A 21,039-nucleotide genomic window follows, 5' to 3' on the forward strand; every position below is an offset into this window, starting at 1 on the left:
GATGGCCGAGCCCTCAGTGATGGCCGAGCCCAGCCCAGCCCGCAGGGATGGCCCAGCCCGGCCCGCAGTGAAGGCCCGGGGCACTGATCTGCTGCTTCCCCCTTCTTCACAAGGCCCCGCGTTCCTGCTCTCCCTTAGCGCAGCAATAGGCGAGATGTTGCCAGGTTACAAGAGAGGTTTATTCTATTCCTCTGCTTGAAATTCTTGTCTAGGGGCTGTGAATTTTCTGGCAACACTGCAAATGGAACGGAATCAGATCAGAAGCAAATAAGAAATATTCTGCCCCTCATCTGATAATAAAAACAAGCAGAGAAAACGCGATGCATTGAGTAGCAGTGAAGGGCAAACCGTGAAGGTCACATGGTGTTCTGAACATGGGGATGAAGACAGTGGCCCCCACTGATTTTTAGGGCCACCCCAAACTAAATGCTGGTGTGTGGCAACAGCCCTGGGAATCACAGAAGTTTAGGGAGGACGAGCGTGGTTATCAGTTCCCCCTCACAAGGAATAGGCCAAGCAAATCAACGTAGCCTTGCCTTGTTCTGTGCTAGAAAAATTCCTCCAGTTCTAGCTGAACTCAAGGCACACATAGTCTGGAACCAACTGCTCTGTGTCTGGTGGATGTGGCAATGTCAGGTTAATTTGATCTGGAAGGGTTTTTCCAACCTAAACGACTCTGAATTCCACACGCCAGCGTGCCTGGCCCAGCTGGTATCTGGTGTGGTTTTTAGAGCCCAGACTCACACAGAAATGCTGGCTGCCATGATGTGGGCCCTGTCCCTGCTCCCAGCAGACACCGAGCATTTCCACACTCTGTACGAGCTGTTGGCGCCCTCACCAATCCCGGCCCTGGGGGGGTCACCGTTCCCGGCCCGTGCGGCTGTTCCCCCTCACGGGGAGCCGTGCGGGCCCTCACCGCGAGGAACGGCCCCAGGCCGGGCCGCAGCGGCTCCTCCGTGCCGGGCCCTGCGGGGGAAGGGGCGGCGGCGGCTCCGGGCGCTGCGCGGCGCGCGGGCCCCCCTCGCGTCCCCCCGCGCTCCGCCGCCAGCACCACCGGCACCGAATGGCAACGGCGCGCCCGGCACGGGCAGGGCGTGCGCCTGACACGGCCCCGGCCCCGCCGCCGGCGGGTGGGGACTGGCCCGGGCCGATCCGCCTTGCCCGGGGCTGAGCTGGGCCGGGCCGGGCCGGGCCGGGAGAGCAGAACCGCGGCGGGCACAGCGCGGCCCCACAGCCCGGGGCGCGGCGCGCGCATGCTCCGCGCGGCCCCGTGAAGGTCAGCGCGCGCCGGCGGGGACGCGCGGCGGGAGCGCTTTAACCCCTCCCGCGCCGGGCCCGGGGCCGCACCGCCCGCGGGGCTTTAACCCTTCCCGCGCCGGGCCGGCACCGCCCGCGGGGCTTTAACCCTTCCCTCGCCGGGCCGGCACCGCCCGCGGACAGAGCGGGGCTTTAACCCTTCCCGCGCCGGGCCCGAGGCCGGCACCGCCCGCGGGGCTTTAACCCTTCCCTCGCCGGACCGGCACCGCCCGCGGACCGAGCGGGGCTTTAACCCCTCCCGCGCCGGGAGCAGAGGGACGGAGCGGGAGCGGCTGTTCCCGGGCTGTTCCCGGGCCCTTTGTCCCGCCGCCCGCGCATGCGCTCCGCTGCGCCGTGCAGGGTTTTCATTTTTCCCCCTTGGCTGCAGACCCGGCGTGGAGCCGCAGTTGCCCCGATATGGACAGCCACTGATAACCCCCTGGAGCAGGACATTGGCTGTGAAGTGTTACTAATTTAAGCTGAAAACCATACAGTATATATTGTAATCTACCTGGATGTTCTTAACAGACATCCCAAAACTGGATTTCCTTGAGCATCAAATTTCAAGGACAGGCGGTTGAAAATTAAGGAATGGCAGTCTCACTGCAGCTGTCAACTGGGTTAGTGTTAAAAAAAAAAAAAAAAAAAAACCTTTAAAAATAATAGTTTTTGAAAATAATATTTTTTTTAAATAGTAAAAATTATAAAAACTCAGCTCTTACTCAGCATGATGGTAGTTCTCCAAGCACTTCAGAAAATAAATCAGTACATGCAGCCCTTATGTTTTGCAAATGGAAAATACTGTACAAATGGATGGAAGTGACTTGCCCAACATCACCTAGCTGAGAATGAAACCCATTTCCTGTGATTCTTCAACCCTTAACAATAGTGTCCAGGAAAACTACTGTGCAAGGCATTGGCACAAAGGGGTGAAGGTTACCATGCAAGAATGCAATTTCCCATATTAAGAGAAACAGCATATAATTTTATTTTAAATAGTTTGGTTTTCTATTTTCCCAACTTTTTTTTTTTTTTCTATAAAAGTGTATAAAATAGTTGTCAATGTTTTTTTAAAAAGTGACTGATTCAACCCAAGTCATTCCCAACTGCTGCAAGTGTCCTGGCAGGTCGCAGCCATCCCTGGCCTGGAAGTTCTCTGTGCCACGGGACTGTCTCTAAGGCCTGTGTTCCTCCACTGGTTCTTGAAGGCTGAGCGTGCACTGGGGCCTCATTCATCCTCACTTTCAGCTGGCTTCATGTCACATTCCCAGACCATTTCATTTCAGGGAAAGGCTGACCTCCTTCCCTGGAACTTCCTGGGGCACTGGGAACTCCCCTGGTCCCGTGTGTGTGGTTTGGTTTAACTTTTGTGCTGTTATTCAGGCTTTTCAGGCTGTTAAATTAAGATGGTCCAATTAGAAAAGAGATTAACCAAGCTGTGGTTTTAGGAGACAAGTTTGCTGCTACTTATGACTTTTTGATCTGTAAGTAATTATAGAAATACATGAAGGTACTGATTGCCCTAAACAGGTGTGGTTTCCCTCATCCAAGTTTCACTAAAGTCAGCATCACTCTTTTTTCTGAAACTTAAACTATTCACAACAGTTTCAGAATTGATGCAACGTGGCATAGAAGACATGCTGAAGCGAGAAAACATCCCAGGACTGAGGCTCTGCTTAATCTAAATAAATGTCCACTTGTTCCTGATTTCAGAATTATTCAATGGTCTCATTAACAATATGGATAATGTACTTAGAGAACATGTTATTCGATTTCCTAGCAACATATGGTTTGGAGAGGTAAGAAGTTTGCTACAAGAAATTATTAAAATTAAAATCCTGAGGACTTGGAGAAATGTCTTGTTTTTTTCAAACCAAAGTTCAATCAGAAACAGTGTAAGGTTCCACATGAGGATATAAATCCAACAACTATCCAAAGAGAAGATGAGAAACAAATGCCTGAAGAGAGTCTTTTTTGGAAAAAAAAATACCTGTGGATATGATAGATCATAAGCTGAATGTGAGTTAACAGTACAATACAGTCACAAAATAAACAGATAAACCCCCAGAAGATAGGAGCTGCAGGAATGCTGCCCCACTGCTCTCATCCCCTTGGTGGCAGCATAGACACTGACAACAATACTCTAGATTCTTCTTTTCTCCTCATTTCTCCTCATTTCGTCTCTCCTCCCCATCCCCTGAGCTCTCCAGGGCACAAGCTGTTCCAGCTCAGCATTTCTTTAAGGCTGCAAAATTAAATTTTGCCAGAATTGCCGAGGAACTCTTCCAAAGCAGTTCTGTCGTGGTATGAATTGTGTCTCATCCAGACCAACCTTTGCAGTCAGGGGCTCTGTGCATCAGAGGAAATGTGGGAGAAACCAGAAGCCAGGATGGTTAAAGAAAGGACAGTAAGTGTGACAAGAACTGTAAGGCCCAAACAAGGTAAAGAGAAAACAACAGTCATCAGGTATCCAAACAGCTGCTGCAAATACAGGGAAGAGCTGCTCTCCATACACAGAGTACAGGAAATGATGGATTTAATTTCTCCCAGGAAGATTTATGTTAGATATTAAGGAGAAGCACAGCAGTGACAGTAGAGATGTTCTGGGATATTTTGTCCAGCAATGATGGGGAATCCCAATTGCCAAAGGTCTTTCAGGGTCAGGTTAGACAAGCATCTGTCCAGAGTGATGCAGGTGGTGTGGATTCGGACTTGGGGCAGGACAAAGGACCAGCTGATTTCCAGAAATTCATTTTGTCTTATTTCCCTACAGAAACAGTATGAAATTTTGTAACAAAAAGGTTCCTTTTTCTGTTAGGCCTTTCCAGTACTTGTTTCTAAAATCTGAGAGGAAGGGAAGGGAAGGGAAGGGAAGGGAAGGGAAGGGAAGGGAAGGGAAGGGAAGGGAAGGGAAGGGAAGGGAAGGGAAGGGAAGGGAAGGGAAGGGAAGGGAAGGGAAGGGAAGGGAAGGGAAGGGAAGGGAAGGGAAGGGAAGGGAAGGGAAGGGAAGGGAAGGGAAGGGAAGGGAAGGGAAGGGAAGGGAAGGGAAGGGAAGGGAAGGGAAGGGAAGGGAAGGGAAGGGAAGGGAAGGGAAGGGAAGGGAAGGGAAGGGAAGGGAAGGGAAGGGAGGGAGGAAGGAAGGATGGATTAAGGCAAAGAAAAGTGTTTGTCTCTAAACATTATTGTGCAGTGGTAGAGAGAGAAATTTATTTCCTGATTATTTTAAAAATAATCAAAGGCAACAGCAGAGACGCCAAAAGACAGAGAAATATATAAAATATATTATAATGGTAATTGTAATTGCAATTGTAATATAGGATACAAAATAATGAGTCATCAGAATTATCATGCCATCAACCATACTAATATTTTAGGCAATTCTGCACAATTCTGTTTGACCTCATGGTAAGCTGTCCAGTCCTACCATACCTTTACCTCCACTTTTCCATCATCACCATCCTCACCATCCCTCTTTACACTGAGTGTGCAGCAACAGCTGTGCACAGCTTCAGACATCTGAGCAAAGAACCAGAGCACTGCAAGCAGCAGCCACAATCCTCATCCTCTAGCCAAGGGCCAGAGCAGAGCTGCAAAGTGTGAGAGGTTAATAGTAAGACTTTGGTCCTGGAAGGAGAACAGTTGGGAATACAGATTTGAATTTTTCAAAAGTGAAGGAAATAGAGGAATTCTTGGTGGGTAATCCTGAGGGAGCAGAGATAAAGACCTATCAACAACTACTCTCAAACCAACTGCCCCCTTAGTCCAAAAAGCATATCTTCATTATATTTGGTGGTTAGAATGATGGCTTTGGGTAAGAGCATCTTAAAGGTTTGCCTGCTGTCACTCACTGACAGAACAGAGCTGGGGGAACCTCAGGGTTTTCTCCCAGTGAGGGTGGTGAGGCCCTGGCACAGGTTGTCCAGAGAAGCTATGGCTGCCCCATCCCTAAAAGTGTTCCAGGCCAAGTTGGACAGGACTTGGGGCAACCTCGTCTACTGGCTGGACTGGAAAATCCCTTCCTACTCAAACCATTCTACAGTTCTCTAATTCTATGTATAACCAACAGCAACCATGTCACATATAAACCTTTCAGATTTAAGTTTATTGCACAGCACTTTAAGTCTCGATATTCCTACAGGACAGCTGCTAAAAATCTGAGTTCTGCGGCTTTGTATATGTGGCTATTTTCATTTACTCTTATCAACATGGTCCTTAATGGTCCTTTGTGTCTAATGTTTGTGCTTTGAAGCATTTCTACATACCTGTCACATCCACATTCACTCCTCCTTTTGTCAGACTAAACAAGTGAAACTGTTATTTGCATTCTTAAAACTCTGTGCCCATTTCTCATCATTCCATCTTTTCCTGCCAGTCACAGTTAACCTGGCTAGAATAAGGGCAGAGAGAACTGTACCTCCTGTGTCCAGGCCACATGATCATGTGCCATTAAGACTTTTCTCAGAAGCAGAAATCTATCTATGAAACCTCACTAGGTTCACAGCTGCCTCCCACAACATCCTGACAGTGACAGCTCCACATTCTCTTGAAGGTGAACTGATGTATCAGGCTGTTTCTCCCTCTCCCTCTTAAGCACCATCATTAGATCACTTCTGGCATACAGTGCCTAATCCTGTGACAAGACCCCAAGTGCCCTGTATTGTCACCAGACACCAGCTGGTTTCTGTTTCTCTAGTTCACAGTCAAGCAGTTCTTCCCATATATAACCTGTTCTCTTCTGCTTCAGCAATACCTATTTTGCATCATTAGCAAATTTAATTATTACTTTGCCTATTTTTGTGCCGTGGGCATTAGTGAAAATATTAAATGACATCAATTCCAAGACAAATCCTGAAGAAACTGCAATGTCTTTTGTGTCTTCTTTACTGAGCTCCTTACCCACTTGGCAGTTCTGCTATTCCCTGTCTTCTGAGTCCCAGCCAGATTTTCAGATCACACTGTATCAAAGGCTTCACTCAAGTCTAGACAAGAAAGACACTGATTCCTTTGTGTAGAAATTATCTGAGAAAGAGCAGATTAGTAAACTCAGGCTGCTTTTTCATACCATGCATATCCTTCTCATGCTCAGTTATTTTCTCTTTAAAAATCATTCTTGAGCTTTGCATGGACTTAGGATGAATCTAGTGCATCTGCCTAGAGAACTCTTGCCCTTCTGTATTGTCAGAAAACCTACAGGATTTCCTTTTTGTTTGTCAGGAAAAACAAATTTAAAGTCCATTTTAATTAATACTAGCAATGCTAAGAATTATGTCCTGTTCTCACTGAAAATCATTTGAAAAGTATCAATAAGCAAATCAAGAGCAAGTAAATATGGACTGAAGGATGTATTCATATGCAAAGGTGCCTAAGAATTGAGCACTGGGAGGCTGGAGAAAGCACAGAACCAAAGAAGGAAAACAGAGCAATCTTGGCATGGACTGTCTCATAAATCCAGCTCCCACTTCAGCTGAACTGGAAAGACAGTTAACAGGGGACACAATCACATCAGCATGATGGAACTGAAAGCAAGTAAGAGTGGTGATCATTAAAAAACTGCATTGCCAGACAAGGCCAAATGTCTTTTAAAATTATTTTATTCGGCAGAATACTTACAACAATTACAGATTACCCCAAAAAGTCAAAGTTAATCTCAAACAGTACATCATTACAGCAAACAATGGCTTTGGAGAGAAAAAAAAAAAAAAAACAAAAAACAAAAAAAACCCCAAAAAAACCCCACCACAATGGCAGCCAACAGGAAATGGCAAATGTGACTTAGAGGCAATGTAGTAAAACATTATCATATGCCTGGAATCCTTAATAGGAACATATTTTGTATGTAATTTGAATGTAACATTACTGAAAAGTTATAAACAAGGAATAAAAACAAGCGGAAGAAAAGCGACTACTGTGGACTCCAAGGTGTAACTCTGTTACAGAGAGACTTTTTTACCTCCTTCAAAGATCTAAAAGAGAGAAGCAAAATATATGTAGATTAAATCCTCACACAAGAAGATTTTGGAATAGTTTCACAGCCAATCAGGAGAGAGGATAAAAAACTCAACTCAGCCTAAAATGTTAGACAGGAGATTTAAGCTGGAAAAAAATCAAGCTGGAAGATAAATCCTGAGGTAGAAGAACTGGGCAATGTCAGTGCAGCAGACAGGTAGGATGGTTTGCTAATCCTTTCAGTGCCAATTCACCCAGTACATAAATACATGTTTGAAATCACAGGACCTGCACAGCAGCTTGTGGCACAGGGACAGGATTACAGCACTTGGGATCCAGCTGGACAACGGGCTTTTGACTAATGCTCATCTGAGCAACTGAGTATTGCAGAAGTGGAAACTGGCTACAGCAGGACACAGTGGTTTGCCTGCTCCTCTCCCTCCCCAGAGCACAGGCACAGCAGGCTGGCAGCTCCCAGCTCAGAGCCACAACTTGCCTTTGGCGCTGGGGTCACCAGGCACACACAGCAGACACCACAGTGAGCCCAGGAAAAACCATCTCTGAGCAACAAGGCACACGAGTGGTGGCACAAGTTACTTGTTAAATCATCTTCAAAACAGGCAGAGGAAACACAGGCAGAAGAAACGTAAGTTGAATCATTGTGGCATCCAGTGCTTTTCAAGACAGAGTTTACTTTGGAGAACTTCCAGGAGAGGGGCTTGTTTGCACATGGCCATGAACTGTCAGAGAAGAGCTAAGTGTTACACTTTGTGTCACATTCTCTGTCCCATGCCACAGTCCTTCCCATTGTGGGGACTCAGTAGATTCTGGTGCCTGAGAGTATGAGGAGGTACAGCTAAGAACAATGTAGTCTCTGACCTTGACAGTTTAGAGATGAAGTTAACAGATGGAAATAGAAGAAGCACAGTGGAATAGAGAACACCAGTCACCCCGACAGGCATGCCAGCTGTCTGGCCACACTTGTTTGGAATAGCCACCAAATTCCTACGCTGTGCACCCAATCCTTGGCACCTGTTTTCTGATCAATTTATACCCAGCCTGCAACTCGAAACCACAGAAATAACACACTTGTGGGGGATTTCAACTACCTTATTGTCTCTTGGGAAATAACTGTGCTTCCTTCTTCAAAGAGATTCCCTAGTGTTCTGACATATATATCAGAATATACAGCCAGGCTGGGATATATACATATGATACAGCAACACTGAATGCTAATTATATTATTTGATGCCAAATAATAATACATACATTTCTGCTAAGATTATAGAGAGAAAGGCTTTCAGAATTGTTATTGTAAGTCTGAGAAACCTTGAAAATTAAAAGAATATTTATTTAAATCCTTTTAGTTTGGATATTAATCTCCAGTAGGGTATTTACCTAATCTAAACAAGCATAAAACAAACTTTAAAAATTAGTGAAAAGTTTATGTAGTGGAAAATTAATCACTAATATTCCAATAATACAGGGAGATAAGAAATATTTCAATACAAAAAAAGCTTGTCGTATTTCTGTTCTTCAGAAAAGGTTCTTTTGTCTATCACATAACTTACTCCTTTCCTGCTGCATTTGATCTTTAGCAACTCTTCCCCTTGGCTGATTTTGTTTTGACAGTTACTCTTTTTTTTTTTTTCCTCCACCTCCTTCTATTCAAGTCAATCCTTCCTCTCTCCAGTTCAAGCTCCTGCTGTTGCACATCACAAAACTGCAATTCTGTCTCTTCTGAACTTGGCAAACACTTTTTCTTTTTCACTCGGATTAAATCCCCTTGGAATGCTACAAAATTTGCTCTGAAACTGTCTATATGCAATATAGATACTGCATATAGATAAGGGCCCAATTCTGCATCCCTCTGCCTTATGCATTAGCTGATTTTACCCTGCCCTGCATCCACTTTGCCATGCAACCCCAGGCTGCCTTGTCTCTTCCACAGTGCTGCAAGGAGTCAACAATCACAGCTCCTTGTAAGAAATTATTTAATCAAAAATCAGTTGCAGACCCATATCCCTCTCCTGTTATGGCCTTATTTTAAGGGTTATGATCTTCCCTTACACTCCAACTCCATTTGTCTATCAAAACAATAGTGCTGTGAACCCTCTTGCCTGCCTGCAGAAACAACAGGTCTCTGACATTTCAAACCAGACAAAGCCCTGAAGAACACCCTCAGAAAATTCCTGTTCTGTCTGGCAGCTGGTGAAGAATGGACCACATATAACTCCAACAGTTACTATTTCAGTTCCTGATCTTGTTGCAGTCTCTCTGCAACGAAGCAACTGAGAGAGCAGAAACATGTGAAATGCTTTTTCTGCCATTTGCCTGTGGCTGGAGGACAGAACGCTGCCTCAGTCACTGTCTTCAGACAGACGAAGCTGTGACATATTCTCCTGATTCCTATGGCAACGGTGCTGTGTCTGTTCCCAGACCTCTCCCTCCTCCAGAAAGCTTCCAGACATCCTCACTGTTACTGACACTCTCTCTGGTCCCTTTTCACCCTGAACATGCCCTGAATTCCAAGGTAACTGACAACTCACAGGACGGGAGTGCTGTGATGGCTGGAGACAGACTCCAGGCTGGGGGTGAGGAGGAGGAGCTGCCCTTCAGCCAAGTGTGTGGCTGGAGCACACAGTGCTCCACCTTGGGGTGGACAGAGAATGAGCTGAGAGCTCACAGACCAGAGTCAGGATCAGAGTTATCAGGCACATCAATATGTAGTGCTGTGGTAGGTGCCTGCTGCAGACCACCTGCTGAAGAAAAAGTAGTGAGACCACAGACAGCAGGAAAAATCCCCATGTCCACAGTCTCTGGTCTTCATGGAAGACTTCAACCACCCCAGTATCTGCTATGGGATAACAGCAGGCCACAAACAATTCACGAGGCTTCTGGGTCACAATGAAGATAAACTCCTAACATGGGCAACTGAGGAGCAGACAAAGAGAGGTGCTCTGCTGGACATGGAAGAACTGGTCAGGAATGTGAAGGTCAGAGCAGCCTTGTCTAGACCATGAGATGATATTTCATGAGCATAAGAAGATGGACCAGGGTAGAAAACAGGATCACAACCCTAGAGTTCAAAAGAGCAGTTTTTGGCCTCTTCAGGGATCTTCTAGGAAGAATTCTATGAGTTACAGCTTTGGAAAGAAGAGAGTTCCAGGAGATCTGGTTGATTTTCAAAGATCGCCTCCTCCCAGTTCAAGACTGGTTCATCCCACAGGCAGGAAATGAATCAAGAGCAGCAGCAAGCCTGAATAAGGAGCTCCTGACTGACCTGAAACATTACAAGAGGCAGAAGTAGGGACAGGTGACCCATGAGGAATACAGAGACAGTGTCCAGGCACGCAGGGATGCAATTACAATAACAAAAGCCCACCTGGAGTTGAATCTAGTGAGGAACATGAAGGGCAGACAGAAAGGTTTTTACAAATATCTCAGCAGTAAAAGACAGACATGTGAGAATTATGTGGGCTGACTGGGGAGGGGATTTGCTAAGAATGAGCACAGAAAAAGTTGAAGTACTGGATGCCTTCTTTGCACCTTTCTTTATTGGCAAGATTGGCTGTCAGGAATTCCAGGCTCCTAAGACCAGAAAGGAAATCTGGAGCACTTGCCATCAGTGAAGGAATGCATGATTAGGGAATGTTTAAAACAGATGGACATACACAACAGGTGAACAGTTTTTTACTTAGAAAAGGTAGCCCAAAGAGCAAGTTCACTCCATCACTGCAGATATTCAGAATTTCACTGAACTTCTTGCTGTACTCAGTAAATTGCTCAAGCTGGCCCAGCTCTGAAATGGGAGGTTGGAACACAAGATCTCAAGAGGTCCTTTTTAACTTCAACCGTTCTGTGATTTTATGATTCTACTCAGGAAAGACTTAAACATGACAAGTAACTCAATCAACTTGCCCAATCAATCCGCAGTAAATTCACATGAGGAATCACAGCCTGGAGACTGAAGCAGAAACAAGGCAAGGACAGAACACCTGGAGTGCCTTTACCTGCAAACGTGTGCCAGTCCAGCAGCAGTGATTGACAGTGCTTTTTGCCTTAAAAGGTATGTATTAGGGGGGAAAACAGCATGATAATGAAGGTAATTAATGCATTGCTATTTTGCTATCCTTTAATGCAGGACTAGGAAGAAACTACTGGAATGAAAAGCAGGCTGTTGATGAAAAAAAAATTAAAACAAACACTGCTTAGTAATACCTCCTACTCACAATACACAGAAATGCACTCAAAATGCTGCTTCTAAAATAATTTTCCCATTTGATCACTTTGAAATTATCACTGTCCCACTAGTGCTTCTGCATCCCATGCCTCATATTTAAAAAAGATTAAAACATCAAACCATGCTCCAATCCTACTTCTGATGCTAAATACGAGTTGGCTCCCTTAGAAGAGTATCACAGTGGGTTTAGAAGAAGTGGTGCCTATTATACATAATTTGCTTACTTTATTAGCAGTTCTTATGGGGTGGCTCTAGTGCAGGTAGGACTGTCAGAGTCTCTGCAGAATTCTCCTTTCAGACACCAGAAAGGGCTGCTGAGATGCAGACTCCTTCCATGTATTTCCTTTCCTGTTTTTCAGATTTGTCTGTCCATGCCTTTGAAAGAATCAACATCAAATACTCTCTGGTGCCTCTCTGGATAGCAAAAATCCTGCTTTCCTTACAGAGAGCTGCAAAGAAGTCTTTAATGCTGGCAATGAGGGACTGAGGAAGGAGCTCCCCAGATGAAGCAACACTGCACAATTAATCTGTTTTACAAAGGCAGCAGGAACGGTACCACACTATTCCAGTTCACTCCTCCTTGTCAGCTGCAGGATCAGAGCACCCGAATGTGCCCACAGCCTGTGCTCCAGGGAGGAGCAATGCAGGGCTGGGAGCCTGTGCTGGAGCTCTGCACAAGCCCTCCTTGAGCACCCCTCCAGGCCGTTGCTATGGGAACAGATAGATGCCTTCCTGTTGCCAAGGAGACAGCCACTGCTTTTGGATTCTGTGCCCAAAGCGTTTCAGCATCTTTAGGATCATAAGGAGTTTTACACAGTCATAATCACCTCCCCCAGTTAAGCACATCAATCATTCTCCCATTCCTATTTTCAGAATATGCTTTAAGCATTTTGCTATAATGTGTCAGATTATCCCTAATATCTGGTTTTGATATCAACATTTAAAAATGACATTGCCAACCTACACACCCCTGCATGCCTGTCTTTCCTCCTCTCGCTCTTTCAATTCACCCTCACTGATGTCATGTGCAATAAACACGACTCCTTCCTCTCCACGGGCTTCCTGTGCTCTAGAATTGCACTCCCAGAGGAGCTCGTTGGCAAAAGGCAGCGCCCATCTCTCCTCTGTCTTTGCCACTAGTTTCAACCAGAACATGTCTGTAAAATCAGCGGGCTCTGCACACTGGAGGCCCCAGGGCAGCAGCACAGCACCCGGCAGATTCCTGCCGTGCTCCCGAGCTGCGCTGGCGGTGCGGGAGCAGCTCCTGCAGCCAGCCGGGGTCGGCAGGGACAGTCCTGGCAGGTCCTGGCAGGTCCCTACCGCCCCTCTGCGGCCGCCGGGGCCAGTTCACCTGGAGAGGTCCTGCAGCAACGGGACCTTGGTGCAGGTGGTGAGGCATTGATTTAAAAAAATTAAAGACTGTAGTCAAAACTGATAGTGCTGAGATAATGTAGCCAGGACTTCCCTTGTGATAACAGAAGCCAGACTGAAGGAACTGATAAATCATGGAAGGAACTGATAAATCTTGGAAGGAACTGATAAATCACGAATCCTGTCAAACCAGGCTTTTGCATCCTGAATAAATCAATAGACCCCATGAATACAATACAATCATAAATCAAACAATCCTGGAAAAAACAGGATTTAGCTGTCACAAACACTAAAGGCTAAAAAGTCAAGGGAGGAAGACCCATCTTACTTCATCATTTTGGGACCCCACCCTATAAAAAAAGACCACCGACCCATTTTAAAGAACAAACTCCCCACGCTTTATGGCTTTTTGGCTAATTACCGTACAGAGCAGGGAATGGGAGGTACCAGAGTTATGAATGTGCATTTGTGTTTTGGGTATTCAATACTCCTGTACATAAAAGACCCTGTGATGATCTGTAAATTGCATGTGTGTATTTGGGAGTGATCCCGACATCGTAATAAACACACACTTTTTAACTTTAAACTGTTAGAGAGTCTTTGTCCGTCATAGTTGGATATTGGTATTAGATCAATATCCATAGTTTTTTAATAAATCAGTGGGATCTGCACTGCAGCCCTGCAGGGGAGCGAGGCAGTTCCCCGGGCTGCAGGATGCAGCACCCACTGCACTGCTGGTGCCACCTAATCCCATCTTACATCCTCCCTCCTCCCTCACCCAAGCCTTTTCCTCATCCTTCTGAAAAGACTGCACTAGTACTTTAGATTTGCAATTTGGGGAGGAGTGTCAACTGAAAACAGGGGCCTGCTGCACCATGTACCTGATGTGGGGAAGGAAACACAGCCAGAGACTGGGCTCATCAGTGGGTAGCACACCTCATAATGGGGAAGGCAGGCAGGTTTGGGTTCTGGCAGCAGAGGGACCCCTTCTCCACCCTTACACCACAATTTACTGAGTGAATGCAATGCCCTAAGGGTGAAGGGGAACACAGTCCACTTACTAATCACGGAATAAAACTACAGAATCATTTAGGTTGGAAAATACTTTCAGGATCATCAAATCCAACCTAAGTCCAGCACTGCCAAGTCCACCACTAAGCCATGTATCCAAGTGTCATGTCTACGTGTCTTTCATCTTCCCTCTAGGAATGGTGAGTCTGATACTTCCTCGAGAAACCTGTGCTGGGGCTTCAGAGCCCTTTCAGTAAAGAAATATTTTCCAACAATTTGAGGTCGTTCCCTCTCCTCCTGTCTCTGTTCCCTGGGAGCAGAGCCCAACACCCCTGGCTGTCCCCTCCTGTCAGGTTGTTGTGTAGAGTACAAGGTCCCCCCTGAGCCTCCTTTTCTCCAGGCTGAGCCCCTTTCCCAGCTCCCTCAGCCCCTCCTGGGTCTCCAGCCCCTTTCTCTAGCTCTGTTCTCTTCACTGAACACACTCCAGCCTCTCAATATCCTTCTTGTCTTGAGGGGCCCAGAGCTGCCCCCAGGACTGGAGGTGACTCAGAGCAGTGCCAGCACAGGCACGGACACTGCCCTGGGGCTGTGCCACAGCAGGGCTGGACAATCAGGTGCCATTGGCCTCCTGCCCACCTGGGCTTATGCTCATCTGAAAAAAATACCCCAACACCCCCAAGATTTTGTGCTGGTTTTAAGCCTGTTGCCTCATAATTTTATCACATGCCTGTATCTTCCATAAATTCTAAATCCATTTGTGCTTTGCCTTTCCTCAGTGGTGGCTGATGGTCTGTAGCACTTTTACCTTTGTATATCATTTCTTTAAAGAGTTCTCACAAGCCCCCTCTGATGGAAATCTCTCCACCTCTCACTATCCCAATCACTTTTTCTAGAATTCTTCTACTTCTTCTAGTCACTGCATCTTAAAGGATACAGAACTCCATTCTCTCTTCAGAACACAGGAGAGCCATGGATTTACATATTACAACAGTAATTTCAGCTTTGCTAATTCATTTTATGTAATATCTAACATCAAGTTTTCCATTTTAATCACTACTGTTAAGCTCGTGCTTACAGAGAACTCTCTAGAAACACGCCAAGATTTCTTTCCTGAGCCAAAGGAGATAATTTTAGCAACAATGTGGCTACATTGGTAGGTTTATTTTCTGTATGCACTTTACATATAGATTCATGCACCTGGAATTTATTCCGCCATATTATCATCCAGTTTTTAAACACTCTTCCCCAACCCTAAGAGACAGATTTAGGTTCTGCTGCACCAAATAATGTCACATTATCATCTAATTTTGTTGCTTCATTATTTAGACCTTTGGAAATCATTCATCATACACTGAGCACCAACGGGGAACCAAAAAGGGACAGAAACTCGACATTTATTCATCCTTCTACACCCAATACCTTCAGCAACTCCTGGTGTCCCAGGGATTACACTAATCTGGCTTAGACCTCTTGAAAGCTATGCCTGTAGTTTCCTAAAGGCCCATCAGTCAGTGGAAGTCTGCTCTTGGGCTTTGTCACCATTATCCCTTGACTAACAGCCTAACAGTGTCTCTCTTTTTCTGTAGCATTTTCCCCATTTACTTATTATCCCCTCTGCATGGAGAACCTCCTCGACTGCCTGACCTTAATGAAGAAGAGGTGCACTCTCACTGTTACCCCACGCCTTTAGAGGGGCAACACGTTGTGACGTGGTGTGGACTTTCACAGAGAACAGCAGGCAGCAGCAGGGTCAAACATGGAATGCTTTTTTATTATCTGACTCCAATAGTTTATATACATTTTGTACAGAGGGCCAAGATGGGCCCAAGGAGGTCACAACCCCCTGACTCCATTGGTCACTGTGACCATCAGTCAAGTTCTCTCTCAGAGAACAACTATGCAAAACATACTGATAAATTCTGAGAATACAATATTGTTTACATGAAGCAGCGTGAGAAGCTGCTGCAAAGACTCAAACACTTGAAACCAAGAAATGCAGGAACAACACTCTCACCTTGCACGTACCCTTACATTTCCTGGCAAAATTCACCAGGAAGTGCAAATTGCTGCCCCTGGGAAGAACAATCCCAGGCATCAGGATGTGCTGGGTGCCACTCAGTCCAAGAGCAGTTTGTCAGACAAAGACCCCGATTGGAATAGTGAGGCAGCAGCAGGGCAGGGCACCTGGGCTGTGCTGGCCACAGCGACAGGAGGGGATCCTTCCCCTCACTGCAGCACGACAGAGGCCACAGCTGGAGTGCTGTGCCCAGTGCCAGAGAGACTTGGACACACTGGGGAGTGCAGAGAAGAGCCATGAAGATGACAAAGGGACTGGAGCATCCCTCCCGTGAGGAAAGGCCAGGAGTGCTGGTACTGCTCAGTCTGGAGAAGGCTCAGAGGGGAGCTCATTAGTGTATATAAATACCTGATGGGAGCGTGCAAAGAGGATGGATCCAGGCTCTTTTCAGTGGTGCCCAGTGACAGGACCTGATGCCACGGGCACGAACTGAAACACAAGCGGTTCCCTTGGCACATCAACAAATGGTATTTACTGTGAGAGTGACAGGTTACCCAACCAGGTTGTGGAGTCTCCCAGCTTGGAGATACTGAAAGGCTGTCTGGACACGGTCCTGGGCAACCACTTCTGCTTGATGACCTCCAAAGGGCCCTTCCAACCTCAATCATTGTATGAGTCACTGCTTTTTCTTGCTGCTTATGAGGAGTTTTCTTTATTGACTATCTATTTCTCTTATTAGATTTTATATTCTTTAGAAACCTGGCTGGGAGCCATTTTCAAAACACTGAAATGCAATATGCTGACAAGCCCACTATTATTTACATGACATATCAAAGAATTCTAATCCTAATGAAACAGGGACACAATGGGTAATAGAATAAGAACATAACAGACCCATGGGGTACATATGTTTGTCTCTACAGAAGAAAGGCTGACTCCTTACCTGCAGTAGCACACATACACACTAAGTCTTCAAACAAAAAACAGGACTCCACTAATTACAACTTTGTGTGCAATTTACATTGTTAAAGATACTAACAGGTGAGGATGGCTGCAGCACTCAGCAGATGCATTCATTCAGAAAATAAAACTTGAAGGAGTTATGAAGAGCCTGACAGACATTACAGAACATGGTATCGGTCAGTACTGGGTTTTTTTATCACACTGCAGCCAGTGCTGGTCACATCTCTAAAAGCATACAACAGAATTATAACCATACAGATACTGAAAGACTAGCTACAAAATAATCCTCTTATGGTGAGGAACTGAAGAAGAGTGCCTGTTTATATTGCAGAGGAGGGGGCAAATATACAGAATGAAAATTGTCACTGTGATGAAAGGAGCACGTTATTTTGTAACAGAAGAACTTGAGGATCACCAACAGAAATGGAAAACTAAGTTCAAAATGAATGAAATTTTTTTCATGCAAAATAGCCAGACTAGGGCACTAACTGACGTAGGACTTGCCAAGAGACATTGAAGATGCAAAAAGCAGTAACTAGATAAGGAGCATCCAGTTTTCTCGAACTTGTAAACCACTTGGCAAAACCTGTATGTGTCAAATGTCCACAAGACACACACCACCATTTACTTCAGAGATGGTGGAGACTAAAAGTACCTGACAGTCCACACCAAAGTTATGGCAGCAGGTGTTTCTCAGGTGACCTGGATCAGGGCACGCTGCCTTGGTCCCTGTGCTGGTCAGTGCACATCCCAGGGAGAGCCAGGCATGCTGTTCTGAGCAGTCCACAGTGGTTCACTTCCTTAATAAGACAGGTCTGGACTACCAAGCACAAAACTGGCACAAGAATTACTTATAAATCACATACAGATATCGTTGGACTAGAGGCTTTCATTTATACAAGAATCAAGAGAACAAGCAGAGGGGCTGGAATGGCCTTTAGAGCTTCAAATCCTTCCTTGCCCCAAGTCAGCCTTGATCTGCCAAAACCCTTCTAACAGATATTTGTCCAAGTTCTTAAACCCTCCACTGATAGAAGGTCTACAAGCAGTATATCGCATTTAAATTTTCAATTGTTAACCACCTTCCCTTTGTGGAAGGTATAAGGCTAACAGTGAGGACCAATGGAAACCAAATAAGTGCTCAGTAAAACGTGGGTGTCACATGATCCAAAAGTTTATTTTAGCCATAAGATCCATTAATGTGTAAACAACCATGATCAATGCAGATCAACACCTGGCTTCATGGCTGGTGTTGATGCCAAGGCTTTGGCTTCTCCTGCCATGGGATGTTCTTTGATGAATACAGATTACTAAGAAGAGTCAGGATTCACCATCAGCCAGTTCCCTGAGGACCCTGGTGTGTGTTTCATCCCATGGACTTCTGTATGTACCTGTTCCTCAGATGGTCTAGGTCCTGATCTACTCCTCGAGTGGGCAGGACTTCATTCCCCCTGTCCTCACCTTGAGATTCAGGGACTCCAGAGATTTGGGAAAAGCAATTACAAGTGAAAACTGAGCATGAAAAACGATGTTGAGTACCTCAGCCTTCTTAATTTTGGTCATTACTAATTCTGCACCTCATTTATTGGGGGAACAGATCTGTGCCACGTGGGCTGCCATCCCAGAAACAACCTGTGTCCTGATCCCACAGCATGGACAGTATGTGGAGCAGGGGGGATTATTCCTGTTTGCTCTTGTCAGACCTCACCTGCAGTCCACAGAACAAGACAAATACGGATCTGGTGGAGAAAGCCCAGAGAAGGCCACAGAGATGCTCTGAGAGCCGAAGCCCCTCCACTCTGGAGATGGGCTGAGAGAGACAAGGGTAAAGAGAAGAGAGAAGAGAGAAGAGAGAAGAGAGAAGAGAGAAGAGAGAAGAGAGAAGAGAGAAGAGAGAAGAGAGAAGAGAGAAGAGAGAAGAGAGAAGAGAGAAGAGAGAAGAGAAGAGAAGAGAAGAGAAGGCTCCAGGGAGATTTCCTTGTAGCCCTTCAGCCCCTTTCAAAGGGGGCCTGGAAGAAAGAGAGAGACCTTTTACCAAGGCCAGCAGGACGGGACAAGGGGCACTACTTCTAAACTGCTGTTTTAAAGAGGGCAGTTTTAGATCAGACCTAAGGAAGGCATTTTTTACAATGAGGAGGTGAAAACACTGGAACATGACCAGGTGATCTGTGAAGGTCCCTTCCAATCCATTCTATCCCTCTGTGACCCAGAGTGAATGAGCTTTGTACTTTCTCCTGCAACTGCTGAGATTGGCCCCTGTCCACACGGTGTGATCAGCCTGCCAGCCCAGTCAGTTACTGTGTGGTTATCCCTATGAGCTCAAAGAACAAACAAGAATAAAACCCCTTAAGTAACCTCCCACCATGTCCCCTCTCTACCATGAAAATCAAAAGCGTAACAATCTGCAAGTAACATTTTACAATCATTCCTCACTGGTCTCACAGCTGCAAGCACAGCTCTTCCATTCCACGTAGACACCATCTTTTAACTGTAAATTCTGCCATTGCCATGAATCATAGTATTTTTGCCAGGGGAAAATGACGGATTTAAATCTTTAAAATTAATAAATATTTATTTTTTCAATATCATACTTTGTTGGGCCTTGCAATTTCACCAAGTGAAGTAAAATTTTTTTCACATCATAGATTTATAAAACGTTAAGGGGTTGGAATGGACTTAAAGATGATCTAGTGCCAAGCCCCTCTGCCCTAGGCAGGGACACCTCCCACTAGACCAGATCACTCAAGGCCTTATCCAACCTGTCTCTGAGCACTGCCAGGGTCAAGGCATCCACAGCCTTCTTGGGCAACCTGTTCCAGTGTCTAACCACCTTCATAGTAAAAAAAGTCTTATAATATCTAACCTAAATCTCCCCTGTTTCAATTTGTACGTGTTATTCCTTTTCCTATTACTGCAGTTACTGACAAAGAATCCCTCTCCAGCTCCCCTGTAGCCCCTTCAAACACTCCACACAACCTTCTCTTCTCCAGACTGAACAGCCCCAACTTTCTCAGCCTGTCTCCACAGGGGAGGTGCTCATCAAAAGCGTATTTGCAAATCAAAGGCCACATGCTGAAAAGTTAAGTTTACATGATTTCCCACTTCAGTGCAATAGCTGTGTCTGTAAATATAAAAATATATAACTGGTAAATTTTGTTTTCTTCTCTGCAGTTTAGGATCTTGAAAGGAGCTGAACTACCTTTAAATAAGTAATTTTTAAAAATTTATTCACCGGCGGAGAGTAAGTGTGCCAAACTGGGGGGTAAAAAAGGTAGAAGATACAAAGTTGAATAGACTCTTACAATGACATTCTTGAGGCAGGCAAATTCTTCAGTCTGGCTAAGGCCTTCAAGCTAGCTAAGGCTAGTTCTGTTCAGAGAGAAATGCTTCTACCCCTTGCTTTGGGCACTGATCACAGATAGACACAGACACCACCTCTGTGCCAGTAGAGAAAACAGGGAAGGCTAATGTCCTGGGTGACTTTGTGATGCTTGTATCCCCAGTTGTCTCTTCTGTAAGAGGCCAGAAAGGAAAGAATAGGAAGTTTGTCTATCAAACTCTGAAACCTATGAATGCAGAGGTTTTTTTAAAAAATGGAAGGAAGACTAAAATAGCTTTCTATAAAATTAATGAAGTTCTTGTCCAGCACGGAGCTGTCAGTGCTCTCAAATACATCCAGGTACCAAAACAACAGTATCATTGTCACTTCCACATTTACTCAGTGAATATTGGAAACAATCGACAAGGGCGTCTCAGGCTGTCAATTCACACCTCACTTGATTGACCACTGAGGAAATCAAACACACCTCACTTGATTGACCACTGAGGAAACCAAACACACCTCACTTGAGGACCCCTGAGGAACACTCCCTGAACAAGACCTGTTAGCCAGTGTCTGCATTATGAAAACACTATGAAGAATTCAGTGCAACCTTGTGAGCTGGATGAAAAGGCACTTTAGATGCAGATACTTGCTTGGTTCCATATACCAGGACATTTCTATAAAAATGCAAAACCTGGATAACTCCCCTGGTATAACACCCAAACTCTTAATTCTTTACAGTTTAAGTTAATAACAATTCAATTCCTCCAGCTGCATTTTTCCAGAAAAGATAAGCTCCTGGAATGCTGTTGAAGTCAAGGAACAACCACCAAATTCCAGCACTCTGCTTGGAAACCACTGTGGCAACAC

The 21,039-nt window shown here is 45.4% G+C and overlaps 1 protein-coding gene across 5 annotated transcripts in view; it reads right to left on the minus strand.

Moving 5' to 3' along the window:
• The window catches only part of SMARCD3 (SWI/SNF related BAF chromatin remodeling complex subunit D3), an 82,670-nt gene that overhangs the window by 50,820 nt on the left and 10,811 nt on the right, over positions 1-21,039 (minus strand). The window contains exon 1 of one of the 5 annotated variants that reach the window (XM_083875361.1): positions 745-850. The exons of the other annotated variants lie outside the window; for them this stretch is intronic. Within the exon in view, the coding sequence (XP_083731487.1) occupies positions 745-804 (60 nt within the window). The 5' untranslated portion in view covers positions 805-850. Of the gene's footprint in view, positions 1-744; positions 851-21,039 lie in introns of those variants that run through there. 5 annotated transcript variants of the gene reach the window in all.

Source organism: Zosterops lateralis (assembly GCF_965231275.1).
Source record: "Zosterops lateralis genome assembly, chromosome: 1".
NCBI classification, from domain to species: Eukaryota; Metazoa; Chordata; class Aves; order Passeriformes; family Zosteropidae; genus Zosterops; species Zosterops lateralis.